Source organism: Dendrobates tinctorius, unplaced genomic scaffold (assembly GCF_039654945.1).
Source record: "Dendrobates tinctorius isolate UK_male_01 unplaced genomic scaffold, ASM3965494v1 ptg000022l, whole genome shotgun sequence".
In the NCBI taxonomy this organism is placed as follows: Eukaryota; Metazoa; Chordata; class Amphibia; order Anura; family Dendrobatidae; genus Dendrobates; species Dendrobates tinctorius.
In genome coordinates this window covers 88,829,199-88,856,204 of record NW_027361690.1, presented here as the reverse complement: position 1 = coordinate 88,856,204, position 27,006 = coordinate 88,829,199, and the positions used below count along the sequence as shown (strand labels likewise).

General features: G+C 45.1%; 2 protein-coding genes across 4 annotated transcripts in view; one reads left to right on the top strand and one right to left on the bottom strand.

The window, feature by feature from the left end:
* The window catches only part of SLC24A1 (solute carrier family 24 member 1), a 128,178-nt gene extending 127,428 nt beyond the window's left edge, over positions 1 to 750 (bottom strand). Inside the window, exon 1 of the mRNA XM_073568874.1 lies at positions 61 to 750. The gene's annotated coding sequence lies outside the window, so the exon portion shown is untranslated. The remainder of the gene's footprint in view (positions 1 to 60) is intronic.
* On the top strand, positions 748 to 26,734 carry INTS14 (integrator complex subunit 14). 3 transcript variants are annotated; one of them, XM_073568875.1, is made up of 12 exons: positions 748 to 1,141; positions 3,882 to 4,141; positions 4,725 to 4,832; positions 5,842 to 5,997; positions 13,715 to 13,833; positions 13,922 to 14,064; positions 15,200 to 15,292; positions 15,372 to 15,516; positions 17,562 to 17,695; positions 19,084 to 19,202; positions 25,540 to 25,605; positions 25,882 to 26,734. In XM_073568875.1, exons 2-12 carry the CDS (start codon positions 3,920 to 3,922, stop codon positions 26,131 to 26,133), a joined length of 1,557 nt encoding a protein of 518 aa, XP_073424976.1. In that variant the 5' UTR covers positions 748 to 1,141; positions 3,882 to 3,919; the 3' UTR covers positions 26,134 to 26,734. The 3 variants fall into 3 exon arrangements, with proteins under 3 accessions (XP_073424976.1, XP_073424977.1, XP_073424978.1); XM_073568876.1 differs by lacking the exon at positions 748 to 1,141 and adding an exon at positions 1,157 to 1,255; XM_073568877.1 differs by lacking the exon at positions 748 to 1,141 and adding an exon at positions 1,213 to 1,232.
* The last annotated feature ends 272 nt before the right edge of the window (positions 26,735 to 27,006 follow it).

Here is a 27,006-nt window from a genome sequence, read left to right as displayed (position 1 = left end):
GTAATATCCACAAATTTACTTAAAACAAGTATGGAACAGAATAAAATCAATTGGATTTACTTTTTTGCCTCCAGAACTTGGAGACCCAGATTTCTTGTCTTTTGGTCAAACTGAATCACAGCTCTGCCTCATATTTGTGATTTTCTATACTGATGAATGATCACAATGTCACTCAGGTACCGGCGGGTTCGGCTCCCAGCTGCACATAGCTCCCCACACTGTCACACACAGCTTCCCACAGTCAGACACAACCCCCTCACACCATCACACACAGCCCCTCCACACATTCACATACAGCTCCCCCACAGTCACAGCCCCCTCACACTGTCACAAACAGCTCCACCACACCTTCACATACAGCTCCCCCACAGTCACACACAGCCCCCTCACACCATCACACACAGCCCAACACACGGTCACACACAGCCCCCTCACACTGTCCCACACAGCTCCCCCACAGTCACACACAGCTCCCTCACACCATCACACACAGCTCCCCACACAGCCCAACACACGGTCACACACAGCCTCCTCACAGTCACACACAGCTCCCCCACAGTCACACACAGCCCCCTCACACCATCACACACAGCCCAACACACGGTCACACACAGCCCCCTCACACTGTCCCACACAGCTCCCCCACAGTCACACACAGCTCCCTCACACCATCACACACAGCTCCCCACACAGCCCAACACACAGTCACACACAGCTCCCCCACAGTCACACACAGCTCCCCACACAGCCTCCTCACACTGTCACACACAGCTCCTCACACAGCCCAACACACGGTCACACACAGCTCCCCACACAGCCCAACACACAGCCTCCTCACAGTCACACACAGCCCCCTCACACTGTCACACACAGCTCCCCACACAGCCTCCTCACACTGTCACACACAGCTCCTCACACAGCCCAACACACGGTCACACACAGCCTAGTCACACACCACTCCCTCCACACATTCACACAGTCTCCTCCACACATTCACACACAGCTCCCCTCACACAGTCACACACACAGCCGTGCGAGACAGGAATGTCGTTGTGGAGCGCGTGTTTCATAGAGGAACACATTTGCTGATGCACAGCGGCCGTAGCGCTGTTAAAATCCTTCCGGGCTGGGAAGCTAAACGGTGAGTGAGTGATAATTGTTGAATGAGTCTAGTACACAACTATATGAATTGGCGCAGGGCATTCTGGGACTCGTAGTTCCTCACTGCATCGGTATGGACGTGGGGCAGTGTACGGTCTGTATCACCTACACAGGAATATGTGCTGCCTGGAACTTGTACTGCAGCATATGTAAACCCCATACAGTCCACCAGGACGGCTAATAACACAGGTCCAGTGGGTTTGTGCCCTGGGATGTGAATTATCATCGTTTCTACTTAAAGGGGTTCTCCATAGGAGTTCAGTAACTTTCAGATATACTTAGTCTCTTTCCTCTGCTTTGTCTAGAACTCTGCTTGTAGTCAGTGAATGAACTCATTGTCTTGTTTACATCCCAAAGGGAAAATCTTTTTTTTTAATTTCCAGCTGACACGAGTCCCACGGCTCCTCTGGTCACATCTGTGATCGGCTCTGCCGCTGAGTGGGACCCTGTTATAAGTCAGTGGGGTGCTTCACGGCCCCAGTGGTATCTGTCCTGGAAACCACGAGTGGGGAGAGCGTTAGTGCACCAGAGGGCTCTCCTGATACTAAACCCCTAAATCAGCCTTTACAGGGGAACATAAATGATTCTATTCTCTATCAGCAAGCAGAGATGGTCAACATGGTGAGGAATTGTAAAAAAAAAAATAAAAAGCCGAATCACCAAGTTGGGCCTTTTGTGCATTGGTTTTGACCCAGGTTGTGCTGAGGTGTGATGCGTCCAATTCATTAGGAGGGTGCGTGCAACTTTAAATGAATTTGGTGCATTTTTCTGCTGCTCATCTGCCAGGATCAGAACTGGGCTTCACAGGAATGGAAGCGGCAACCAGCAGCACTCCACCAATGGTCGCAAAGTCCAAAACTCCATGGAATCCACTTGAAGACAATCCACTAAATAGTATGAGACAGAGTCCAAGACCTGGGGTAAAAAAGGAATAAAAAAAAAAAATATTCCGCCATATAAAAGGTAACGTTTCAATCTATCAAAAAGGTCTTGATAAACCCAGGACTTGGACACTGTCTCTTACTATTTACCAGAACTGTGCTTCAATCAGGGAACAAAGTAGATTTCAGTCTTAATTTACACACTCTTTTTGTGGCAGAAATTATAATGGATTTGTCAGGCTGCACTAAATCCATGTTCACTCCCATTGAGGCTATGTGCACACGTTGCGGATTTTGCTGCGGATCCGCAGCATTTCTGGCCCTTCGGGTCCGTAGCAGAATCTGCTGCGTTGTACAGTACCATTTTACTCTATGTAAAATGGAAACTGCTGTGCACATGCTGCAGAATTTTCCACGCGGTTTTGCTGCGGTTTCAAATCCGCAGAAAGAAATGACATGTCACTTCTTTTTTGTGGATTCCGCTGCAGTTTACCATCTCCTCCATTGTAGAGATGATAAACCGCAGGGGAAAACCGCAGCCTAATCCGCAGGAAAAACGCATGTCTTTTGACCTGAAATTTACCTGCGGATTTTACAAAATCCGCAGGGAGAAATCCGCAGCACCAACAAATACGTGTGCACATACCTTAAGACCCACCAACTTTTCCAGGAGTTGGCAAGATGGCCTAAAAAAAGGGCAAAAGTTGTAAAATTTTAGCTCAACTATGAGTTAGACAAAAATATTGGGACATTTCCATTAGTTCTATGCCAGTGGGGGTCTCAGCCAGCAGACTCCCATGGAAAATATTGAAAGGAAAATATTCCGTGGATAAGTGATGATATTGGCTTATTGAGAATAGAACGTATAGTTAGAGGGAACCTGTCATGTAAAATAACGCTATAAACCTGCAGATATGGGGTTAGTCTGCAGGTCAGTAGTGTTCTAACACTGTGCAACTCCAGGGGTTCAGTTATAGCCGCCATGACTAGAACCATGGCGGTGCTCCTTGACTGAAAGAGCGAGCCTGCCTGGGGTAATAAAGTTAATTTCCTCCTGGCAGCGGAGCTTTCAGTACAGCCGCCTCACAGTCTTGGAACACTATTAACCTGCAGATTAACCCCATATCGGCAGGTTATTAGTGTTATTTTACATGACAGGTCCCTTTTATCGTATAAATCAATAGTACACTTGAAAATAGGCAAATATGTAAAATATCTTATAAGAGAAATCTGCTGCTTTCACCTCCTGGACTGTGAATTCATGCATAAAATCTGTATTCAGTGAAGACAGATTTTCCCATTACTGAAATATCTGATGCCAATCTGGTGTTTTTAAATTCAGAGGAGAAAGGAGCTAACAGCAGACACAGACATTTTGCTGTGAGTTCTCCTGGAACAACAGTTCTCCGCAGAACTTTATGAGCACCAACTGCCGTCTGCTATCTCAATAATGGGAAAAACTGTATTCAGTGAAGACAGATTTTACCCATGAATTGATAATTTTGAGAATGAATGATCAGTCCAGGAGGGGAAATAAATTGGTTTCTCTTACAGGATTTATTGCACAGTTTCTTATTTTCACATGTACTATTGAATTATGAAGAAAAAATTAAAATGTCGGTTCTCTTTGAATGATAAATTTAGACAAATAATTTATTGGTGTGCTTCTGCCCACTGGGACCCTCATTGATTGCCTGAAGCTGCAATATAAGTTCACTGTTTCCCTTTTTGCGTCACAATGTATCACTAATGCTTCTATACATATACAGTAATATATAAGATGTGTACTGATGTTAATTATAATAACTGATTATGTATTTTTCTATTTCCACATTGCAGATTTCTTCATAGTTTTTCTATAACATTAGTCAGTCACGATGCCCACGGTGGTGGTGATGGATGTGTCCCTCTCCATGACAAGGCCAGTGCCAGTGGAGGGGACAGAGGACTTCCAGCGTAAGCACCTGGCAGCCCATGGCCTCACTATGCTCTTTGAACACATGGCAACCAACTACAAGCTGGAGTTTACTGCACTAGTGGTCTTCTCTTCCTTGTGGGAGCTGATGGTGCCTTTCACCAGAGACTACAACACCCTTCAGGTATATTGTTAAGAGACCAAAAGGATAAGAGCACCATAACTTTTTGTTGTGCCATTTGCTGATCTAAGACATATGGATATAAGGGCTGTGCCCACTGCCCACGCCATCCTCAGTCTAACCCTGAATTGCCATTGTCAGTTATGTCCATGATATTTAATTGGTTGGATAGAGGTAGGGATGCCCCTTTGTAAACCCCATCAGCAACCTGCAATGAGATTTTGGGGTGCCAATGAGTTGCAATGGCAGCTAGGGGCCTTTTAAAATGACCACAGGGAGTGCAATATGTAAGAAAATGTGGATCTTTTTTATCCTCTCCTTCCAAAATAGAAATAAAAGTTCATTAATTGTCCTGTGTACCTTTCTTAAAGCTGCTGTCCATGTATGAACAGCGCTACATCCATTTCTTAGGGTCTATAGGAGTCGTCATGCACGTGTGCTCCGTGACTGTTCCTCCATTTATATTATGAAGGCTTTTCTTTTTAGTTCACTTGTTTACAATATTTGCATAAGAAGCAGCAACATGTTTTACTTGTGATTTTTTTTTCACTAATTTTACTTATGTATTGTATTTTTTTTGTTGCAGGAATCGTTGAGTAATATAGATGATTATGACAAGACTTGTTTAGAGTCAGCACTGCAAGGTGTGTCTAGTGTGGTCCAACAAGAATGGGGGGCCTCTATTCCCTGCCAGGTAATTTCAGATATTCCGTGTAAACGCTGCAGTTTTGAGACTGTTTTGTAGATTAGGATGTACAGTCTTTGGCTGAAAGTCTGCAGTTATTCTATGTGACTGCACACTTCCAAATATTTGTAGCGGGCACACTGTACGCTGTCAGGATTCACTGGTGTTGCCGTTGAGTGGAGATGTAAATTCATGCCGTCAGGTGCCGACTAGAGGTGCTTGATCTTGCTCAATACAAGTGAGTTGAGCGAGACCGAGCACATTTAGTCAGACTGTGGCCAGAAGTATTCACATCACTTACTTACAGTCATGAGACCAGGGGGTCTCACTGGCAACACCAGAGAGCATTGACTGTGCTCGCTGTAAGGATTCAGAAATCTGCGGTCACATAGAGTGACTGCAGATTTTCATCAGAAGAGAGGACAACCCCTTTAAGGTAGTATATATTTCTCTGTCGCTTCATTGGAGGACACAGGAAACCATGGGGCTCATTTTTTATTAAAGGGCAGTAAGGGTCTCTTCCCCTTAATCCTGAAGCCCTGGTGGCTCTGGAGGCACCTTGTTTTTCGCATGGGGCATGAGGGGTCTTTCCCCTTTAATTTCACTGCATTTTTTTGGGGCACCTAGATACCTTTTGCGCTGTTTCAGGGCCCTCCGCACCGAGGGGAAAGACCCCTTTGAAAAACAAGGTGCCTTCAGAGCCACCAGGGCTTTAAAATTAAGGGGAAAAGATCCTTAATGCCCTTTAAGAAAAAATGAGCCCCATGGTTTCCTGTGTCCCCCAATGAAGGCTCCGAGAAACAGATTTTACGGTAAGCAACCAAAAATCCTGTTTTTTTTCTCCATCTTTTCTTTAGTTAAGGGGTTTTTGAATCTGTCAAAGCAATGTATTGGAAAAGGATTCTGAACTACTAACATTCTTCCAACAGATATTTGTTGCATTGTACTTATTTATATTATTATGATTAATATTGTGACTGCTGTTTTTTCACTGTCTGCCTCATGTTACCCTTGTCAGGTTGTGCTGGTTACAGACGGATGCCTGGGCATCGGAAGGGGCTCTCTTCACAACTCCCTATCATCTTTAAACCAGCGCAGCGAGAGCAACCGATTTCCTCTGCCCTTCCCTTTCCCATCTAAGCTGTACATTATGTGCATGGCAAATCTAGAAGAGGTAAGAAAATGCACATTAATTCAGGGATGTGTTCCACACATGTATGCAAATTTCAGTTTCTTCGTTGAAGAAAAATCATAAATGTTTCATCGCTTTGAAGTTAGAGAACAGAGACTTTTTTTTTTTTTTTTTAAATCCATCGCCCTCCCTAAATTTTAGACAGAGCTTTAGACATGGATGATAATCAACTAGGTGCATATTTATTTCCATGATGGGGCAAACATAGAACAAGTTGGAAGTAATTATTGTATGGAGTAACATATCTTTTTGAGTCACAGGCACTTGTTACATGGTAGAAATTAAAGTTATTCCAAATCTAAAGGATCAAGGATAATTTATTGATCGCTGGGGCTTCGACCTCTGGCACACTGAGTGATCCTCAGAATTCTTCTCTGCAAAACCACGGCTTGAATGGAGCAGAGCTTGACAAAGCTCCACTCAGGATTGTTCACAGAATCACTGGGGGTCCCAGCGGTTGGATCCCGAAAGTTATTCCAGATTGCATGGATAACGGAAAACTTTCAATTCTAGGAATTCCCATTAAATGCCCGAGAAGCTGATGGCCATACAAAATGCATTTGCATAAAACATATTGGTGCCTGTGTGTTGGAGGTGTACACTTTTTGTTGCAGATAATTTTATTTTTGTTTGGATTTTCTTTTTATATATTTTTTTTATCAGAGTTTTTCAATGTTTTTTTTTTTTCTAATGAAATAATACTGTACATATTTTTTTATACAATGGAGGAACAGATTAGCAGGGAACACATTTTCTAACTATCTTATACCTAGAAAAACTAGTGGGATATAAATGACCTGGAAGGGATATATTACTAATAGAAAACAGGAGAACCCCATTGTGTTACCCTCGCTAACAGGTCATAAAATTTTAACTTTTATTCAGTAACAAAACAAATGCGAGTATTACAGGTGAAGGATTAAAAAAGATTTGCCCCTAATCTGCTAACACTAAATACAGCGCTGGCAAAAATTAAGAGACCACTGCACAGTTTTATAAAAATCAGCTTCTCTACATGTCTGACAGCCATTCCATTCCAGTGTCAGTTGAATTCCAACCAGAGTACACCTCATTCTACTTAATGTGCTTCTGACTAAGTGATCACCTGGACCAAATCTTATTTAGCAAAGAAAGTATAAAAAACCCTGCTGTGGTGTTCACAATCCTTTTGCAATAGGACAAGCTGGATGGCAAAACAAGTGCTAGTAATATCCCCAAAGTAATAGGAATGAAAAAATAACTTTTAACCATGCCAAAGGAGTTGAAAAGAAAAGTCTTGAGTGAGGAAATCAAGAGGAAGATGGATAGTCACAAGCCATTAATCAAAGAACTGCTTAAATTTTTGTAACAGGAGTGGCATAAGGTCACCCAAAAGCAGTGTGAAAGACTGGTGGAAAGCATGCCAAGACGCGGTGATTAAAAATCATGGTTATTCCACAAAATATTGATTTCTCCTATACCTCATTGGGGGACACAGAGACAGTGGGTGTTTTGCTGCTGGCCACTAGGAGGACACTAAGTAAACACAGAAAAAAGTTAGCTCCTCCCCTGCAATATACACCCTCTCGCTGGCTGGGAATTCCCCAGTTCTTGCTTAGTGTCTGTAGGAGGCACTTGGGTCTGGCTTCAGACCCCACCGTTTTTATTTTATTTTTGAATTTTCTGTAAATTTTTATTTTTTTAATTAGCCGAGTGAATGGGGCGACGGTTCCTTTCTACGGCCCGCTCTCCCCCAAACCAACAACAGACAAGCACACGGAGTATACCTCCCCGTACACTTTCCTGCGACGACTGGGGCTGATTCTTCTGGCGATGGATCCTTTACGGTCCCGATACCCCACACGGATACGAGGGCGAGTGCACGGAACGCACGGAGAAGACTTGACTAGTGCTTTCGGATGCCCTGAATCAGCCCCATAGCTCTCCGTCCCCCTACCCATAGGGTGGAGCGATTGAGCAATACCCCTGTAACAACTCCTCCGTCTCTGCTACATCGCTCGGGAGCTTTTTTTACCTCAGAATCTGAAGATGGGATGAAACACACTGCAGGCTCCTGGACAGCGCACAGCACTGGATTGGTATGGGGTCGGGTCCTGGTCCCTGGGAGAAGCGCTGACCGAGTCTCAGCGGCGGCATACCGGCGTTCCGGCGCGGCCCCCCCCGCTCTCCCCTTCACCCGGCGCTTGCGGCGGGCAGGCCCCAAAATTTAATCCCTGGCTTTTCGGCCTACTAGGCCGCAATTTACATAGCGCGCCCACTGTTAGCGCTGCCGCCTACGTCTTTGGCGCCTCTCCCTCTGTAGGAGATGCGCCCTGCTAGTCTCGGGGGCCATATCCTTAACTCCTTCTCTGCCCCTCAGACTCTGGGACGACTGCGGGGGGTGCGCGTACGGATGACAACACCTGGTGACGCTACAGGGCCACATCGCAAAGCTTAACCCTTCGCTGCACATTCCCTGCATCTGCAGCCCAGGCTCTGCTTGTAACCCTTTCACGGGCACTATGTCTCAGTCTAAGGAAGCAAAAAGGGGGCTAATGAGAAGCGCACAGCGTTCTTTGCCGCTGGTACCTCTTGCAAGACTGCCTTGCCTAGTACCCAGACTAATCCGCTATGCACGGATTGCGACCCGGCTTGTGCTAAAACGCCATCTGCTGCAAGCTGCTCCCTGCTTTTAGTCCCTCTCTGTGTGCCGCGTCCTTGTCACGGTCTGTGGAGTCACTGACCAAGGTTATAGACTCCTCCGGGAATCGTCTTTATGTTAGAACGCGCCTTTACCGCCCGAGGAGGGCTTCGGCGACGGCCGGGAACCGTCCGCCTGCAGGGACCGTGCTCGTTCAAGGGATCCTCAGGTCTCTAGAAGCGGACCAATGACGCGTCCCCTTGTCATGCTCACGATTCAGCATCTGTGAGTTCTGTCTCTCGCTCTCTGTTTCCTAATGTTCGCAGAGAACATGTCTCTGAATTTGAGTCTGACATGTCATTCCCTCAGAATTCCCCAAATGTCCATGAATCGCTTGATTCTCTGACAGTCAGTCAACAAGTTTCTGACGTTGGACAAGGAGAATATTCTCGCTTCGGAACACGTTATCTCCTTTAAGAGGACTAAACGTGAACGCAGGGTATTTGCCAACCATCCGGAGTTGATGGACATTGTCTAGAAACGTAGGAACCAACCACATAAGCGGTTCACAGGGCACAAGCCTATCGATGCTGAATACTCCCTTTACTCCATATCTGCTGAAGAATTGGTTAGTCCCCCTTGGTGGATTCTCCTGTATTGTGCCTTGCTCCTAAAACGCTTCGATCCGTTTCTGAGGGCTCTTCAGTCAGAAACCCCTCCGATCATCAAATTGGCTATCACGCCAGTTCAGTTTTTTGGAGCTTCAGGAGCGGCTTTTTTCCCATCTTTCGCGGCGACTTGAGTGGCTAAGGCATGGCCAATTGGGCAGAAGTCTTAATTACTGCCTTCCAAGCAGATAATTCACGCAGGGGATTTTGCAGTAGACGCTTCTTTAGATGCCGTTAATTGCGCTGCTAAGGCAACCGCTAATGCAGTCTCCATCAGAGAGCCCTATGGCTACGCAACTGGCTGACAGATTCCACCTCCAAGAGATTAAACTCTTCTCTGCCATATCAAACTGGTCGCCTGTTTGGTAAAGAAACTTGACTAGCTCTTTTCTGACACTTCCGGGGGGGTAAGAGTAGGTCTCCTCCCCAACAAGGGGATGCCCGGCGGCTTTCAGAATCAACAGCCGACTAGTTTTTCGACCTTTTTGCGCAACAGCTCCAGCTGGTCCTCCACAACCTTATCTTCCGGATCAGTCCCTGCGTGGAGAGAGAGGTTCCCAGGTCTCTCACAAACCTAACCGCTCTTGGAAACCCAGGCCGACAGCATGTGGATCTAAGGAAGCAGATCTCACAAACCTTTCTTTGTGGTTCCAAAGAAAGAAGGAACGATGTGGTCCATACTGGACCTCAGGCTGTTAAATCAGTTTGTCAAAGTACGGCGATTCCAAATGGAATTTCTCCGGTCGGTGTCGCTTCCATGCAAAAGGGGAGAGCCCCTATCATCCAGCAGTTCCTGCATTTTGCAATTCGAGATGACCACTTCTAGTTCGTTGTCTTGCCCTTCAGTGTCGCCACCGCCCCCAGGGCCTATACCAAGGACATGGCGGATGTCATGGCCATTCTCAAGGCTCGGGGAGTGGTGGTACTGCCGTATCTGGACGACCTGTTAATCAAGGGTCCATCCCTTCCTGCCTGCGAGAAATCCGTGGATATAACAGTAAATACACTTTCTTGCCTGGGTCTGAAGATGAACTTCAAAAAGTCTTCCCCAACACCGGTCCAGCAGATTTCCCTTTTGGGAATGGTCTTGGACACTTCCCGTGGGTTGGTCATTCTCCCTCCAGAGAAGACCAAGCTTTGCAACAGGCAGCGCGGACTCTTTCCCATCCGGTCTCTCATTCTATTCGTTTCAGCATGAGAGTTCTCGGAAAGGTGGTGGCAGCAATGGAAGTGGTGCCATTCGCACAATTCCATCTCCGCCTTTTGCAACAAGCCTTGCTGTTGACTCGGGACAAGAACCCGTCTTCCCTGGACCATCGGTGCCTTCTGTCCCTGCGGATCAGACAAGCCCTCAAGTGGTGGACATTGAATTCCTCCGAGTCAAGGGAGGTCTTTTCTCCAAGTACGATGGTTGGTGGTGTCAACCGACGCAAGTCTTCTGGGGGTGTGGTGTTTTGTCACCACATGGCACAGGGTCGTTGGTCAATTCGGGAGTCACGTCTCCCCATCAACGTCTTGGAGATACAAGCGCTCAAATTAGCCCTATTGAGTTTCCACTTTCTCCTCGCAGGTCTCCCCATCAGGATCCAATCCGACAACGCCACAGCTGTAGCGTATATCAACCGTCAAGAGGGTCCTCGGAGCAGGAAGGCCATGCACGAAGTGAGTCACATCCTCCAGTGGGCCTAGACCAATCGTTGGCCCATCTCAGCGATCCTCATCCCGGACATAGAGAATTGGGCGGCAGACTTTCTCAGTCGCCAAGCCCTTGCCTCGGGAGAGTGGGCTCTTCATCCGGAAGGTTTTCAGCAGATTTGCCGTTGTTGGGGCACTCCGGATGTGGATCTCATGGCTTCAAGCCTAAACAACAAGATTCCTCGATTCGTTACCTGATCACCATCGAAGCGGACGCCCTAGTTCTGCCGTGGCACCAGTTCCGGCTCCCGTACATCTTTCCCCCTTTCCCCTTGCTCCTGAAGGTCATCAAGAAGAGCAGAGGACATATCAGTGATCTTAGTCGCGCCAGATTGGCCGTGCATGGAACGCAGAACTAGTACAACTAGTCGTCCACATCCCTTGGCGACTTCCAGATCGCATGGATCTACTCTCTCAGGGTCCGATTTACTACCGGATCTCCGGGGCCCTGTTTTTGACGTCGTGGCCGTTGAATCCTGGATTTTAGCACAGGCTGGATTTTCTCACAACGTGATTTCCACCATGATTAGTGCTAGGAAGTTCGTGTCCATGCGCATTTATCACCGCACCTGGAAAACCTTCTTTTCGTGGTGCAAGGATCATGGTCGATCCCCTCTACTGTTTTCCATTCCTGCCATATTGGAATCCCTTCAGTCAGGTTTAAGGTCAGGCCTCGCGCTTAGCTCGCTCAAGGGTCAAATTTCCGCCTTGTCAGTGCTATTCCAACGCAAGGTTGCCACCAAACTTCAAGTCAAGACGTTCATTCAGGGAGTTTCTCATGTAGCGCCTCCCTATAAAGGGCCATTCGAATCATGGGACCTTAACTTGGTTCTCGGGGCCTACAGGAGGCTCCTTTCAAACAGTTGCAGGACGTAAAACTACCTATTCTCTCTTGGAAAGTGGTCTTTCTAGTGGCAAGTACGTCAATCAGACGAGTTTCGGAACTGGCGGCCCTGTCCTGCCGTCATCAGTTCCTGAAGTTTCATCAGCACAAGGCAGTTCTCAAGGACGTCTCCGTCCGTCCTGCCCAAAGTCGTATACTCTTTCCATCTCTATCTGGAAATTGTTTTGCCCTCCTTTTGTCTGGCACTGGTCCATCGCATTGAGAAGGCCCTCCACACCCGCGATGTGGTTAGGGCTCTGAGACGGTACATCTCGCGGACGGCTCCCTTGCGCAAGTCAGATGCCCTGTTTATACTTCCAGGGGGCATAGGAAGGGTCTAACTGCTTTAAAAAAAAAAAACAAAACACGCTAGCCAGGTGGATTTGCTTGGCTATTCCGGAATCCTACTGTGTCCGGGACACACCTGTCCCAGCAAGGATTAAGGCGCATTCTATCCGCTCAGTGGGCACTTCTTAGACCATTTGGCTCCAGGCGTCGGCAGAACAGGTCTTCAACGCTGTGACTTAGTCCAGCCCACATACCTTTACAAAACATTTCCAAATTCATTCTCAGGTCTGTCCGCAAGGCTGCGATTTGGTCCAGCCTGCATACCTTTACAAACATTGACTAATTTCATTCTCAGGCCTCTGCGGATGCAGCGCTTGGCAGACGCATCCTGCAATCAGCAGTACCACAGTGTTGACTCAGTGGTACATGGGGTGTTAGCAGATGTTTGCTCCCCACCCAGGGACTGCTTTGGGATGTCCCACTGTCTGTGTCCCCCAATGAGGAGTAGGAGAAATTGGGATTTTTGTGTACTCACCGTAAAATCTTTTCTCCGAGCAAATTATTGGGGGACACAGCACCCACCCTGTTTGGCCTATTGGCTCACTGTGGCATTATTAGGTTTTGACAGAGTTATGATTATTGTCATTCGTTTAATGCTCCTACTGCTTTTTTCACCGAACTGGGGAATTTCCAGCCAGCGAGAGGGTGTATACTGCAGGGGAGGAGTTAACTTTTTTTCTGTGTTTACTAAGTGTCCTCCTAGTGGCAAGCAGCATAACATCCACTGTCTCTGTGTCCCCCAATGATTGGCTCGGAGAAAAGGATTTTACGGTGATTGCTCAAAAATCCCTATTTCTGAACTCTTCCTGAGTTAAAACTTTAGTATTGTTGTTTCTAAATGATTATGAACTTGTTTTCTTAGCATTATTTGAGGTCTGCAAGCACTGCATTTTTTTTTTTTTGTTATTTTCACCATTTCTCATTTTCTGAAATTAAATACAAAATTTAGTGCTTGGAAATTCGGAGACATGTTGTCAGTAGTTTATAGAATAAAAGAGCAATTTACATTTTACTCAAAAATATACCTATAAAGAGAAAAATCAGACAAACTGAAAATTTTGCAGTGGTCTCTTAATTTTTGCCAGAGCTGTATATTGAAAAAGCGATTACTTCTAATTATCACATGATAGCACCACAGGGTGCCATCTTTGTAGGCAGAGAAAGGCACTCAGATTAAACCATAAGTCCCCTCAACTCGTTTCCCCGTATACACGGCGTCATCAGGGAAAGGGACAAAAGATAATGATTGCCGCTGGCCAAATTCCCCAATTTTTTTATGACCTGTAGGACACAGGTCCACCAATTAGATCATGACCGCTAAAAATCGTGGCAACTAATCATACTGATTGATAGTACTCACCAATCTGAAACTAGATGCTATCGCTATTGACCATTCGCATTTAAGCATCCAATGCTGTGAAAGTTGATGAGTTTTATAAAAGTTGCATGTATATAACTATCACATTACCTGTTTTATGTAACCAGCTCCAAAATTCTGATTCATTGGATTGTCTTGAACGGCTTATTGATCTGAATAATGGAGAAGGTCAGATCTTTACAATTGATGGCCCTCTGTGCTTAAAGAACGTTCAGTCCATGTTTGGGTAAGTAGCCTGTATATTGCTGTCTGTGGCATTGGTTTACATTTGTGGGAGGTTAGTTCAAGTTTTGTTCTATTTTATTATCTTGCAGGAAGCTCATTGATGTGGCATACACACCATTCCATGCGGTCCTGAAGTGTGGGAACCTGTCTTCAGATGTCCAAGTGTTTCCTAGGCCTGAACCAGTTGTCATAGATGAGGAGGTAGACCCTGTGCCTAAATCCATTAACACAGGTAACCGGTTGCAGAAAAAATTTCAGCAGGTGTTCACATATACCTGTAGAGGCGTAGCACAAAACTGTATCTGCATTACATTTTAGAACTTACATGTTAACACATGATTTTACCAAAATTATTATTTTACTAAAATGGAACAAAGTGTTTTGAGAACAGCTTCGGTAGAAGACTGTGATACCACCATCCTGATTTTATGCTTTTTACCCTTGTATTAGCTGATTTTTCTAAGGGAAGTTGCATACTCCTGAAACAATCCCTTTAAATGGGTATTCTCAGGTTATTAAATTACTTGTTTTATGTAACCAGCTCTAAAATTTTGATTCATTGGATTGTCTTGAGCAGCTTGTATATCTCAATAACGGAGAAGATCAGAACATCAAAATAAGCAAGTTTGCAATGGTTCTTTGTATCTTTCTCCTGTCATTCTCCTGATGTGAGAGCTTTTATCTTGCATATTGTTCAGCTGGTTTCCTTGGAACTCGGCCACCAGTGCATGCCCATACCATGGTTGAGTGTGTGCAGTAGTTGCATTCAAGGAGATGGGTTAATACCTAACATCTCAGTCATCTCTCTCCAACCTACTGATTGCTATACAACAATTAGCTGCTACCCTCCCACACCTCTTTTCCTCTCTTCACATCCCCCTTCCACCCACTTATCCCATCCCTCCCATATCATCTGCCTACTCTCCGCATTCTACTGTCTATCTGATCCCTCTCTCCTCCCTTCCCTTTTTACCCCTCTTTTCTCTGCCCAGCCCTCGCCTCCCTCTCTGCCCACGCCTCCCTCACCTCCCTCTCGTTCCTCACCGCCTTCTCTGCGTGACAGCTCACCAGCGATCACATAGCGATTTACCAGCGATCCTGACACCTTCATATCGGTGTCGGGATCGCTGGTAAGTCGCTTAGTGTGACGGGGCCTTTACAGCAGACTTTGTGCTGAGTGATGTATTGCCAGTGAGGACAGTATACCAGTGTATATCATGGCTATATACTATTTTGTATAGCTTTACAGTGATACATAATGATTTCCTCCTTGACAGCCACATATTTATATCTGAAGTTTTTGCAGGATGCTATTCTGTCAAATAGTTGTAATAAACTGTATACTTATAGTTGAGGCTGTTTTTCAGAATTAGAAATCGTGGGCTTTATTGACATTGCGGATATCTCAAGCCCTCCTGTCTTGTCCCGTCATTTGGTTTTACCTATTGCCCTTAACAAAGGTGAGTGAGAATAATATTGGATTTAGCGCTCCTCTGCACTATTATTCCTTATAATGTGTCCTACCTTGTTTCCTTATAGAAGGAGATGATTTTGGTGCTGGACTCACAGATGATATTGAGGATGAAAATTCCGCTAGCCAGATTGCTGGCAAAATTCCTAATTTTTGTGTCTTGCTCCATGGTAGTCTGAAGGTGGAAGGCATGGTGGCCATAGTGCAGCTTGGGTAAGATATCCTTTTCACATGAGATGTAGAATTACATGCAGACAATTAAAGTAATGGCCGTCCAAGTAGTACATGAATGGAGGAGGCCTTCTTTATAGCTGTGTCCAAACTTGCTTAGGCCTATGTATGTTTTGCTGATAGAAGCAACCCCTTTACAGGTTCTTAGAACTCAGTAATGAAGACTCTTTCAAGTGCCACGTTAATTGCCTGCCTATTAAGTGACATTGACCACTCTATCAGAAGCGATCAAACTGCATCTCTATGCTCCTGTGTAGACTATACTGGTCACGTCTATAAATTCGGAAATGGTGACCTGTAAGGCTGACTTACCAACAGATACAGTTGTGGCCAAAAGTATTGACACCCCTGCAATTTTGTCAGATAATACTCAGTTTCTTCCTGAAAATGATTGCAAACACAAATTCTTTGGTATTATTATCTTCATTTAATTTGTCTTAAATGAAAAAACACAAAAGAGAATGAAGCAAAAAGCAAAACATTGTTCATTTCACACAAAACTCCAAAAATGGACCAGACAAAAGTATTGGCACCCACAGCCTAATACTTGGTTGACCAACCACTTCCGGTAACCATCAATGAGTTTCTTACAATGCTCTGCTGGAATTTTAGACCATTCTTCTTTGGCAAACTGCTCCAGGTCCCTGATATTTGAAGGGTGCCTTCTCCAAACTGCCATTTTTAGATCTCTCCACAGGTGTTCTATGGGATTCAGGTCTGGACTCATTGCTGGCCACCTTAGAAGTCTCCAGTGCTTTCTCTCAAACCATTTTCTAGTGCTTTTTGAAGTGTGTTTTGGGTCATTGTCCTGCTGGAAGACCCATGACCTCTGAGGGAGACCCAGCTTTCTCACACTGGGCCCTACATTATGCTGCAAAATTTGTTGGTAGTCTTCAGACTTCATATGCCATGCACACGGTCAAGCAGTCCAGTGCCAGAGGCAGCAAAGCAACCCCAAAACATCAGGGAACCTCCGCCATGTTTGACTGTAGGGACCGTGTTTTTTTCTTTGAATGCCTCTTTTTTTTCTCCTGTAAACTCTATGTTGATGCCTTTGCCCAAAAAGCTCTACTTTTGTCACATCTGACCAGAGAACATTCTTCCAAAACGTTTTAGGCTTTTTCAGGTAAGTTTTGGCAAACTCCAGCCTGGCTTTTTTATGTCTCGGGGTAAGAAGTGGGGTCTTCCTGGGTCTCCTACCATACAGTCCCTTTTCATTCAGACGCCGACGGATAGTACGGGTTGACACTGTTGTACCCTCGGACTGCAGGGCAGCTTGAACTTGTTTGGATGTTAGTCGAGGTTTTTTATCCAAGATCCGCACAATCTTGCGTTGAAATCTCTTGTCAATTTTTCTTTTCCGTCCACATCTAGGGAGGTTAGCCACAGTGCCATGGGCTTTAAACTTCTTGATGACACTGCGCAAGGTAGACACAGGAGCATTCAGGTCTTTGGAGATGGACTTGTAGCCTTGAGATTGCTCATGCTTCCTCACAATTTGGTTTCTCAAGTCCTCAGACAGTTCTGTGGTCTTCTTTCTTTTCTCCATGCTCAATGTGGTACACACAAGGACACAGGACAGAGGTTGAGTCAACTTTAATCCATGTCAACTGGCTGCAAGTGTGATTTAGTTATTGCCAACACCTGTTAGGTACCACAGGTAAGTAACAGGTGCTGTTAATTACACAAATTAGAGAAGCATCACATGATTTTTCGAACAGTGCCAATACTTTTGTTTACCCTCTTTTTTTTATGTTTGGTGTGGAATTATATCCAATTTGGCTTTAGGACAATTCTTTTTGTGTTTTTTCATTTAAGACAAATTAAATGAAGATAATAATACCAAAGAATTTGTGTTTGCAATCATTTTCAGGAAGAAACTGAGTATTATCTGTCAAAATTGCAGGGGTGTCAATACTTTTGGCCACAACTGTAGCTATGGTGTATTAAAGGGGAAAAATTCTTTGGAAACCCAGGTTGTAGATGGTTTTTCAGTATCAGCATTTCTTTTCCTATCTCCTCTAAAGATCAGACTGGCATGGGATGCTCTATTCTCAAGCTGATAGTAAGAAGAAATCAAATTTAATGATGTCATTATTTGAGCTTGGTGTTGAGCCACTACCATGGCTGGGAAAAACTTCTCAGCTTGGACCCATATCAGGTATGATTTAGAAAATAAACTAAATACTTGTTTCTATGTTTCTTTTATCATTAAAGGGGTTGTTCAGATTTGTAATGAAAGTCTTCAGTTACTCTGTGACTGCAGACTTCTGATTCCCCATAGTGCATCCACTGCAAGCTGTCAGGATTCTTTGGTGCCAGCAGCGAGAGCGAGCAGTCACATGACTGCAGGTATGGTATGCTATTTGTATACATGCAGTCACGTGCCGACTAGACGTGCTTGGTCTTGCTCAATTCACTTGTATTGAGTGAAGCTGTGCATGTCTAGTCGGAATGTGGCTGGAAGTGGCCGCTCTCACCGCAGACACAGGAGACTTCTGACAGCATGCGGTGCATGCGTTGTGAGGACTTACAAGGCTGCAGTCACATAGACCTGGGCAACCTCTTTAATGTACATTTCCTGTAACTATTGATATTAACATACTGTATATGCTGTCATTTATCATTCCTAAGTTATATAAAAATAATTAGATTTCTCTGTGCACATTTTCCCCCAATAATGCATCTTAGGCTACTTGTACACTTGCCGCTTTTTATGCTGCCGGTTATTGCGGCCCGTTTTTGTGGGCCATATCGCCGCATTTTTTATGGTCTGCCGCAATAACGGACTGCAAAAAAGCTTGTGGATCGCCGTTTTTCATTTTTTCAATACTATGGAAATAGTATTGAGGAAAAAAAAAATGGCGTTCCGCAAAACTGGAAGTCACGGGGCACCACAAAAACAAACTTCCATTTGTTTTTGCGGCCCCATTGATTTACAATGGGGGCCATGTCCATACGCCTTGAAAAAGATCGAGCAAGCTCGATCTTTTATCACAGCCACAAATATGGCCGTATGGCACACAGCGCACTGTGGAATTTTTGCGGGCGGATTTTGCAGCCCCATAGAAGTTTATTGGGGACACAAAATTGGCCTGGAAAAACACGGTAAGTGTAAAAGAAGCCTTAGCTTTACATGACTTACATAGCTGATATATATAAAATTAGAAAACCGTAACAAAGCAGAAAGGTTTACCCGTCCAGGCCTCCAGACAAATACACTATCAGGATGCAGTGGACCCATATAATTAAGATGGCAACACAGGTGCAAGAATACCGATGAAACAACCGCGCACAACCTTGTTGTTTCATCGGTATTCTTGGTAGGCTGTGAGCTGTTGTTTCATCGGTATTCTTGCACCTGTGTTGCCATCTTAATTATATGGGTCCACTGCATCCTGATAGTGCATTTGTCTGGAGGCCTGGACGGGTAAACCTTTCTGCTTTTTTGCTGTTTTCTTTTATTATTGGAGGATTTTTAAGTCCTCTTTTTGTGCTATTTCAGTATATATAAAATTACTAATAAAACTCCATCTTTTTATATATAAGATGCCAAAGAGAATCCATATGGGGAAGAGGATAATAAGAGTCCATTTCCACTGCAACCTAGGTCAAAAAGAAGCTATGCCCAGAATGTGACCGTGTGGATTAAACCTAGTGGACTGCAGGTAAGATTCGTAGTGTCATGTCCTTTATTTACAAAAAGATACGTGTACACTGCTCTGCATCATGGCGTTGTGGTTTAGCCTATTGTCAAGGCGTGTGGCCCACTGTATTATGATGGAAACAATATATTCAAAGCATCTTGCAAAGCAATTCAGTATCAAGTGTGAGTTCTACTTGCAGAAGTACAGGACTTGCAACTGCATTTAGAAATTTGGACAACCCTGGTCAAAATTACTGTTACGGTGAACACTTAAGCAAGTTGAAGATGAAATGATCTCTAAAAGGCCTAAAATGAAAAGGTCACACATTTCCTTTTCTACTTTAGGCAGCAAATATATATATATAGTCTTTTTTTTTTTTTATTATTTTAAACATTGCAAAATGGGCCAATGCAAAAGTTTAGGCACCCTTGGAGATTTGTGTGCTCAGATAACTTTGACCAAGGTTTCAGACCTTAATTAGCCTGTTTGGGTTATGGCTTATTCAGTATCCTCATTGGGAAAGGCCAGGTGATGCAAATTTTCCAGCTTTATATAAACTCAGCCTCCTTTAACCTTGTGCCAAAAAAAAAACCCAGCAGCCATGAGTTCCCTCAATTTGAAAGGTAATTAAGAAATGGCAGTTGACAGTAACAGTGGAGGTCAAGATAATATCTGGAAGACCAAGCAAAATTTCAGTGAGAGCTGCTCGTAAGATTGCTAGAGAGGCAAATCTGAACCCTCGCTTGACTGCAAAAGACCTTCAGAAAGATTTAGCAGACTCTGGAGTTGTGGTACATTGTCCTACTGTTCAGAGGCACCTGCACAAATATGGCCTTCATGGAAGAGTCATCAGAAGGAAACCTCTCTTGCATCCTCACCGTAAAATTCAGTATCAGAAGTATGCAAAAAAGATCTAAACATGCCTGATGCGTTTTGAAAACAAGTCCTGTGGACCAATGAGGTTAAAATAGAACTCTTTGGCCTCAAAGTATCTGTTGAGTAAAAAGGGCACAGAATTTCAGGAAAAGAACATCTCTCCAACCATTAAGCATGGGGGGTGGAACAATCATGCTTTGGGGTTGTGTTTCAGCCATTTGCAAGGGGAACATTTCACAAGGAATAATGGATTCAAAGAAATTTCAACAAATTCTGTAAAAAAGCTGAAGTTGAAAAGAGGAAAACTTCTACAAAGGGATAATGATCCTAAACGCACATCAAAATGCACAATAGACAACCTCAAAAGTCTCAAGCTGAAGGTTTTACAATGACCCTCACAGTCCCCTGATCTGAACATCATTGAAAATCTGTGGCTAGACCCTTAAAATAGTAGTGTATGTGTAGCAATATGTGACTGGCCATGCGTGACGCGACCCGACCAGTCGGTCACCAAATAACAAGACAAGCAAATAAGGGAACACCAGGGACACAATTACAACAGTGGGCCCTGCTATAGGGAACGGGGAAAGGGACACCTCCTGCACTCTGCTGCGGCTGAGTCCTGGACTAACCTGACATCCCTATACAGGTTTTCTCAACCTGTCGCCGAGCAGGATACCTTGTCCCTCACTTACCCTGCACCTATCCCTCACTAGGGAATTGGTAAGTGCGGACACTGGTCCCACCGCTTCACTAATAAAACACCAAGGGGAGATACGACAAACAGGGTTAAACAAAACAACACTTAGCTTTCTCTGCTGCCAGTGCACCGTGCAGCAGAGTAAGGCTCCTGAACTCAGCTTTCAGCAGAATCATCACTGCTCCATAAAGCTCCTCTCTTCAGCAGAACCACCACTGCTCCCGACAAGCTGAACCACCACTGCCCCAGGTAGCTCCAGTCTTCACCACGGGTTGGTATCCATAAAAGGACCTGTCATAACCAACAGTCAGCTGATGCACCAGGTGACCTTATATAGAAAGGTGGGAGTAGTCACCACCAGCAGACTAACTAAACGTAGTAACACCTGCAGCCAACGGGGGAAAAAAAATGACATTAACCCCCGATGGCCAGCAAGGAAAAAGGTTTATATCTGAGAAGCCCAAACTGACACAGATCCAAAAATGGATCGTGACAGTACCCCCCTTACAATGAGCGACCTCTGGACCCTCAACACTGCACTTCACCGGAAAACCACCTACAGTGAGGACGCCTAGATCCACCAGAGTTCATCTCAGCAATCACCTGACTCTCAGGTTTATGGCAAACGTGGACTGATGGAGGTGACAACATATGCTCCGGAGACACCACAAATCTCCAGAGCGCTGACCTGGGGAATGAGTTGAGTATGGGCATTACTGGGGGTAACTCCAGCTGGTAAGTCCCAGGGCCGAGGATGGCTGACACCCAATACGGCCCGATCACCCGAGAACTCCAGACCCCAGCAGCACACTTCCACTGGATGTTTTTGGTGGACACCCATACATACTGTACTCGTTCACACAGGTCCGGACCTGAACGTTTATTGCCACATACGCGTTTGCCACAAGACTGTGAACTCTTCAAGGAACTGACAACAGAGACGTCCCCCTGTGTCACCACACTCACACCCCTACAATTCACAGAGGGAACCACCACCCTCCTCCGACCCCTCCTCCTACGAGGACTCCGCCTCTCAGGGATGGCTAATGGTGAGGGTTGAGACTTGCCCCTACTCCCTGGCAGCACCTCTGCTGCCCCCACTGGAGAAGAAGGGGACGGTTGTAGAGAGGCGGCAGAGACAGTAGCCCCCCCAGGCAACAGCCCTCACACGACTGATCCCAGCTGACTACTTCCCTAGACCGCCAATCTATTACCGGGTTGTCTTTCCAACCAAGGGAGGCCTAAAACGATAGGTGATGGTATACCCCCCATGATAGCATGACAGGGACTCTTCATGATGAGTCCCTATACGCAGATGTATATTTTCTACCACTTGGGTCAACCTCCCCTGACTCAGTTGGACAGAGTTAATGGCCTGGACGCTTAGGGGTTTGGCCAGCATCCTACAACTCAGGCCATGGGTCTGGACAAAGTGAGTGTCCACCAGATTGACTCCCGCTCCACTGTCCACAAACACCGGTATGCCCTCAGGTACCCTAACAACCACCACTTCTGCTGATATAGTACACTGAGAGGGCAAAATGGAGGAAATATACACTCCCTGGTCGCCTCCCTCCACATGACCAGGGGGACGCGGCTTCTTAGATGGTACAGAAGTTTTGGAGCGAGCCGGGCAGACCCTAAAAAAATGGCCAGTCTGCCCACAGCAAAAACATACCCTCAAACCACGACGAACCACAGGCAACACCACTGGGAAACCAACTCCTCCCACCTGCCTGGGCTTGTCCTACTGCACCAATGAGTCCTCCTCCCTAGCAAGGACTACAGGGGGCATATTCGCCAGAGCCGCAAAAAACTCGTCCACCGACCTTAGAGAGGGTGAATCGGCCGGCAGGGAGAAGGCCCAGGATTGGGGATCACCTTAAGGAGGGATAAGAATCCCACCTGCTGTTCCACACTCCCTAAAGAACGAGGGCGGAGCCTGAACTGTAGCTTGCAGGCCTCCTGAAAAACCAAAAAATTATCTCTTCCTCCAGAAAATCTGTCTGGCAGAGATAACTTTGGTTCTGGTTGAGCCTGAACCTGAGGTCCCGAACCCCACCAACTGCTGCAGCTGCTGCTACACCACACCACGCAGCACCCCACGCTCCTCAGTGAGGGTCTGAAGCAATTGGACAAAGGTCTGCATTTGGCCCATGGCTCACCAGAAAAAATGGGCGGTTGGTTATAATGTCACGATATATGACTGGCCCTGCGTGACGCGACCCGACGACTGGTCGGTCACCAAATAACAAGACAAACAGACAAGGGAACACCGGAGACACAATTACAACGGTGGCCCTGCTACAGGGAATGGGGAAAGAGACACCTCCTGCACTCTGCTGCGGCTGAGTCCTGGACTAACCTGACGTCCCTATACAGGTTCTCTCAACCTGTCGCCGAGCAAGATACCTATCCCTCACTAGGGAATTGGTAAGTGCAGACACTGGTCCCACCGCTGCACTAATAAAACACCAAGGGGAGATACGACAGACAGGGTTAAACAAAACAACACTTGGCTTTCTCTGCTGCCAATGCACTGTGCAGGAGAGTAAGGCTTCTGAACTCAGCTTTCAGCAGAATCACCACTGCTCCACAAAGCTTTTCTCTTCAGCAGAACCACCACTGCTCCCGACAAGCTGAATCACCACTGCACCAGGTAGCTCCAGTCTTCACCACGAGTTGGTATCCAAAAAAGAACCTGTCATAACCAACAGTCAGCTGATGCACCAGGTGACCTTATATAGGTAGGTGGGAATGGTCACCACCAGCAGACTAACTAAACATGTAGTAACACCAGCGGCCACCGGGGGGAAAAACTGGCATTAACCCCCAATTGCCAGAAAGGATATAGGTTTATATCTGAGAAGACCAAACTGACACAGATCCAAAAATGGATCGTGACAGTATGCAAGACGACCCAGGAATCTCAGAACTGGAAGAATTTTCCAAGGAAGAATGGATGAAAAGCCCTGAAACAAGAAGTGAAAGACTCTTGTCTGGCTACAGAAAGCATTTACAAGCTGTCATACGTTCAAAAGGGGGTGCTACTAGGTACTAACACTGCAGGGCGACCAAAGTTTTGCATCTGCCCATTTTTCATTTTTGTAATTTTGAAACTGTAAAATATGACAATTTATATATATTTTTGTGCTTAAAATTCAAAAATGTCATCTTTAATGTTAGAGATCATTTCATCTTCAACTTGCTTAACCGTTCACCATAAAAGTAATTTTGACCAGAGGTAACCAAACGTTTACTTGCCACTGTATACACCTTACCTGCTATCACTGAGGTGTGTTCTGCCTCACTGAATGCACTTGGGCACGCAACTCATCAAGATCTGCTGTTGGCAGCTCCTTTTGTAATTGTCAACCAATGACGTCCCGGATGTGCAGTGACAAGTCTAGAGATGCTGCAGGCCATGGTGGCACGTTTAGGCCATGCAGACTGCTCATAGTAGCACAAGCAACATGCGACCTAGCATGATCGTGCTGAAAAATTGCTCCTGGGACACTTTGCAGTAATGACCGTACCACTGGTTTCATGATTGATGCATTCTGTAATGCAAATGAAACTGGACATCGCATACCAACTTTAAGGTGTCAAGCAGTGTCTACACAAATCATCAGTTTGCACGACATTGGACTACGAGCCAGATGTCCACTTACAAGTGTTAAATTGACCTCATGTCACTGCTCTCAAAGGATATCATTATATAGAGCAGTACAGCAATGGAGGCTTGATTGAACGTCTGTCCTCTTCAGTGATAGTCAAAGATTGGTATGGTAACCATGTGGGCAACGCCCTGACAAGTGAACGTCACATCATTTCTATTGTGTAGGGTGGCATAATGTACAGTAGCCAGACACCTCTAGTTTTCATTCCAGGTATACTGACAGCTCGGTGGAACATTGACATGGTTGGGAACCAGTGGTATGACCATTTCTCCAAAGTGTCTCAGGAAGCCGTTTTTCAACACGACAACACCAGGCCAAGTGTTGCTTGTGTTACTGTGAGCAGCCTGTGTGTCTTAAATGTGCTGCCATGGCCTGCAGAATCTCCGAACTTGTCTCCCATCGAGCACATCTGGGGCGTCATTAGTCGGCAACTGCAAAGGGAGCTGTAAGTGTGCCTAGCCGCCAAATATGGGGATTTCTGCACTTGCCCCCACCCTACTGAAGACTGAATTAATCGAAATGTTTGTTTTCATTTTTTCACCATTTGCATATCATTAACACTTCTAATTCCACCACTTTTTTTCTTGGCTTTAGAATTTCAATGTTGAGGAGTGTGTGTAGGTCCCAATTTCACGAGTCATGCATCTGTATTTCTAGTAGGTCAGTGCCAGTTTTCTTTTGGCATTGCATTTCACTACGAAGCCACACAATCTTTTTTTTCTTGCCTTAGTAAACACGACATTAACATTTGCTGAGAGTGTCATTGTGGCAGTAAACAAGTACAATCTCTTATGCCCAATTAGGTTTCCAACACTGTCCAAGAAGCATTTCACTTAATGTTAATTTGCAAAAAAAAAAAAACCCATGTTCAGTTCCTGCATGTATATGCAGTTTTTGTTGCATTTCATGTTCGCTTTGTGAAATCAGTCTTATATTATACCCCGACTTCACAGACTGATCACACCATGATATAAAGTAAAGGAGAGTAGAAGTCAGAAAGAGACGCAAGGTTGCTTCATGCATAATGGTACGGGATGTTAGTGGGGTCAGCAAATCTTAGACGACATGTGACATTCCTTACATGGTTGCTGTTGTCTTGTAGACCGATGTGCAGAAGATCCTAAGGAACGCCAGGAAACTTCCAGAGAAGACTCAAACCTTCTATAAAGTAAGATCTAGCTGACCCCCTTCTACTGTCTGCTTACTCATTAACGTCAATGTCTCCATAGTCATCGTCACTAGGACAAGGAGTTCAAATGAGGAACTAGAAGAAACATAAAGTCTCTAAATAGTGTCTGCAGCCTGACTGTGGATGTACACCATACAGATTGCATTCTCTTTATGCAGGGGTTTGTTCCTCTCTTGATTAATGTCCCATCCATGCAATCATATGTTACGGCTTCTTCTACACTGCTTTAACACTTTTGTATGATTTCATATCCAGGAACTGAACCGACTGAGGAAAGCTGCCCTTGCGTTTGGATTTCTGGATTTATTAAAGGGAGTGTCAGATATGCTGGATAGAGAGTGCACTTTGCTGCCGGAAACAGCACATCCGGATGCCGCCTTCCAGCTGTCACATGCGGCCGCACAGCTCAAGCTTGCCAGCACCGGGAACTCTGAACATGCGGCATATGACCATAATATTGTACCTCTGCAGACAGACTTCTCAGGACGAGGGTCTGATAGGATGTGAGACTCTGCACTTATGTTCTGTAGTGAAGATTTAGTATCACAGTTCAGCTTCTGCTGACAACTTACACTCCAAGAGTGAAGAATATATTGCCCCACAACAGTAGGAAGCTGATAGTGGGATTTCAAACAGCTGTCATGGCCATGGTAGCGCAATGATCCTAAGAAGGACAGTGGGTCAAAATTAGGTTGCTTTCCATAAGGATTACAAAAAGAAATCTGCAGATTGTGTATATGAGTGACAGAAAAACTTGAACGCAACTTTACTTGTACATATACAGACCTCCAACTCGAAGGCTTCTGGTCTGGTGAAAGAACACAACAGCAATGCTTCTGTCCAGAAATGATTGTTTCTATCACTTTAACATTCCAGTTGTCCCAGCACAGATCAGAGGATGGACGTAATAGGACTGGACTATCTAATAAAGGATTGGTATTGCTTATTAATGGTAGGGCACAAAATCCAGACTACATAGAAACTGATTTTACCGTTTGTACAGAGGGACACTTTTTGACTTCATTGTTGCTGTGGACAAATAGCCTTTTTTATATGTTTGGGATGACCTCGTTATTGGTTCTGTGTATAAATGCTTTCTTGAATAGTATCAGTTTCCTCGTTGTCATTAATTCTTCAGTTTCTTGATGAATATTGATTATTATGATCTAGCAACATGAATTGATAGAGATAAAGTATATAAAAAAAATTGCATCATTACATTTTTGTTTAACTCAGGCAAATGTATATATTTGCAGCCCCTAATGTTTGAAGGTTGATGGTGGTCTTACATTCTCTATTCTCACTAGCTGACCAGCCCTGTTACATTTTAGTGGAGAGCTTCTACCCAGGTAATATAATTGGTAAATGGGAGTTATTCAT